Source organism: Monodelphis domestica, chromosome 2, assembly GCF_027887165.1.
Source record: "Monodelphis domestica isolate mMonDom1 chromosome 2, mMonDom1.pri, whole genome shotgun sequence".
NCBI classification, from domain to species: Eukaryota; Metazoa; Chordata; class Mammalia; order Didelphimorphia; family Didelphidae; genus Monodelphis; species Monodelphis domestica.
The window spans coordinates 119,817,157-119,819,029 of NC_077228.1; the positions used below are offsets into that span (position 1 = coordinate 119,817,157).

General features: G+C 41.4%; 1 protein-coding gene across 1 annotated transcript in view; it reads right to left on the reverse strand.

The window, feature by feature from the left end:
- NSL1 (NSL1 component of MIS12 kinetochore complex) overlaps positions 1 to 1,842 on the reverse strand; it is a 29,165-nt gene extending 27,323 nt beyond the window's left edge. Inside the window, exon 1 of the mRNA XM_003340138.4 lies at positions 1,588 to 1,842. Coding sequence (XP_003340186.1) covers positions 1,588 to 1,842 — 255 coding nt within the window. The remainder of the gene's footprint in view (positions 1 to 1,587) is intronic.
- Between the last annotated feature and the right edge of the window lie 31 nt (positions 1,843 to 1,873).

Genomic DNA, 1,873 nt, shown 5'->3' on the forward strand with positions numbered 1-1,873 from the left:
CTCCAGTTCACTGGAAAAGGTCAGGGTCCACAAGTGTAAGACATTAAATAGAATGTCAGATTTTTTTTGATGTGTTGATTATGTCCAATTTTTTTCTCTTCTTCCTTCTTTAAAAAAAATGTTTTGTTTTTTTAAATAAGGAATAGTGAACTGGCAGAAGAAAACAGGAGGGATCTAAGAAGAAATTTAAGAAATGTCAAAACAATGAACTTTTTAAAAGAAAACTTTTTTTAAAAAGGTTATTGCTGTAGTCCAGGTGAGAGGATATATGGGAGATGTTATGAAGGTAGAAAAGATGAGAAATGTAAGGTGAGAATGAGGAGGTGATGATGACACTGAGGTTTCAAAAGAAGTTCCAAGATGGATTTGGAGTTCTGTTGAATTTCAAATGCCTACAGGGCATTCAGTTTTAGATGCTCAAAAGCCAGTAAGTCATGTGAGACTGTAGCTCAAATGAGGTACTAAGAATGGATATATAGAAGCAGGAAGATAATTTAGGAGTTAGGAAGATGGACTTTAATTCTCTCTATACCTTGTTTGGTCATGTTGTTCCTTCTATCCACAGAGCAGAAAGATAATATCTTCTTTGCTCCTCTAATTTGTTTGTGATGTGACTTTTGATATATAAATCATGCATCCTTTTGGACCTTGTCTTAATATAGTATGTATTATTAAGCATATGAATGTATGTATGTATACATAATACAAGTATGAGATACTGACCTAAATTTAATTTCTTTATCTTTGCTGTTCAGCTATATCAGATTCGTTGTAACTCCATTTGGGGTTTTCTAGGCAAGGATACTGGAGCAGTTTGCCATTTCCTTCTCCAGCTCATTTTATAGATAAAGAAACTGAGGCAAACAGAGTTAAGTGACTTGCCCAGAATCCCAGAGGTAGTATTTGTAGCCACATCTGAACTCCAAAAGATGAGTGTTTCTGACTCCAAGCCCAATGTTCTATTCACTGCAAAACCTAGCTAACCTAGAAACTTAATTTCTGCCAGAATACTTTCCAGTTTTCTCAAAAGTCTTGCCCAAATAGCAGAATAGGTCTTTGATTTTCCTTGAATTTCCTGAACAGGACATCCATAATGTCCCAAAAGCCTTAGTGCCAAAACTGCTCTAAGATTTTGATAACATACTTTTTGCAGGGAACCTATGACATGGATGGTAAAGAATGACATCAACATATTACACATCATCTCCCCTATTCTAGTCTCTCCTATTCCTTCTCCCAAGTTTCCTTATTAGCTTCTTTTTCTCTTTTCTCCAGTCTATGCCTTAAGTCTAGACATCAGGAGTTAAATGAGAATTCAGTTGACCAGCAGATAACCCACTAGCCTAAGGAGGTTAAACAGGCCTCCCTGCTATGATACTCAATCCCTAGGGAAATCCTGTGCAAGTGAGACTTAGCCCATCTGGGCCTGTTTCCTCCTCTGTAAAATAAGGTGCCAGGGTCAGAGGGTCTCTAGGATCCCTTGCATCTGTGTTATTCTAAGGGGTCATGACACAAACTGGGAGGAAAGGGGTGCAAGCAATGGGATTTTGACCCTTTAGGGCCAGCTGACGTGGGAGCGGCCCATACCCACTGCGCGTCTTTCAGCGCCAGCTCCCGACTCTCCTCTGGCAGAACTTCTCCCAGCTCCCGGATGAAGCGGCCGCACATCTTTAGCATTTCAGCCACAGCTTTCTGAGAGGCGCAGCGCACCCGGAAATCCTCTACGGGGCTGGTGGACGAGGCTGGACCTGACACTGTCTCTGCAGCCGTTGCAACCTCTTTCTCCTTGCTCTCCTCTTCTCCCTCCTCCTGCTCCGGCGGGAACTCAGCGGCCCCAGCCATTTTTTACCCCCAAGTTCGAAATCGGCGCAAA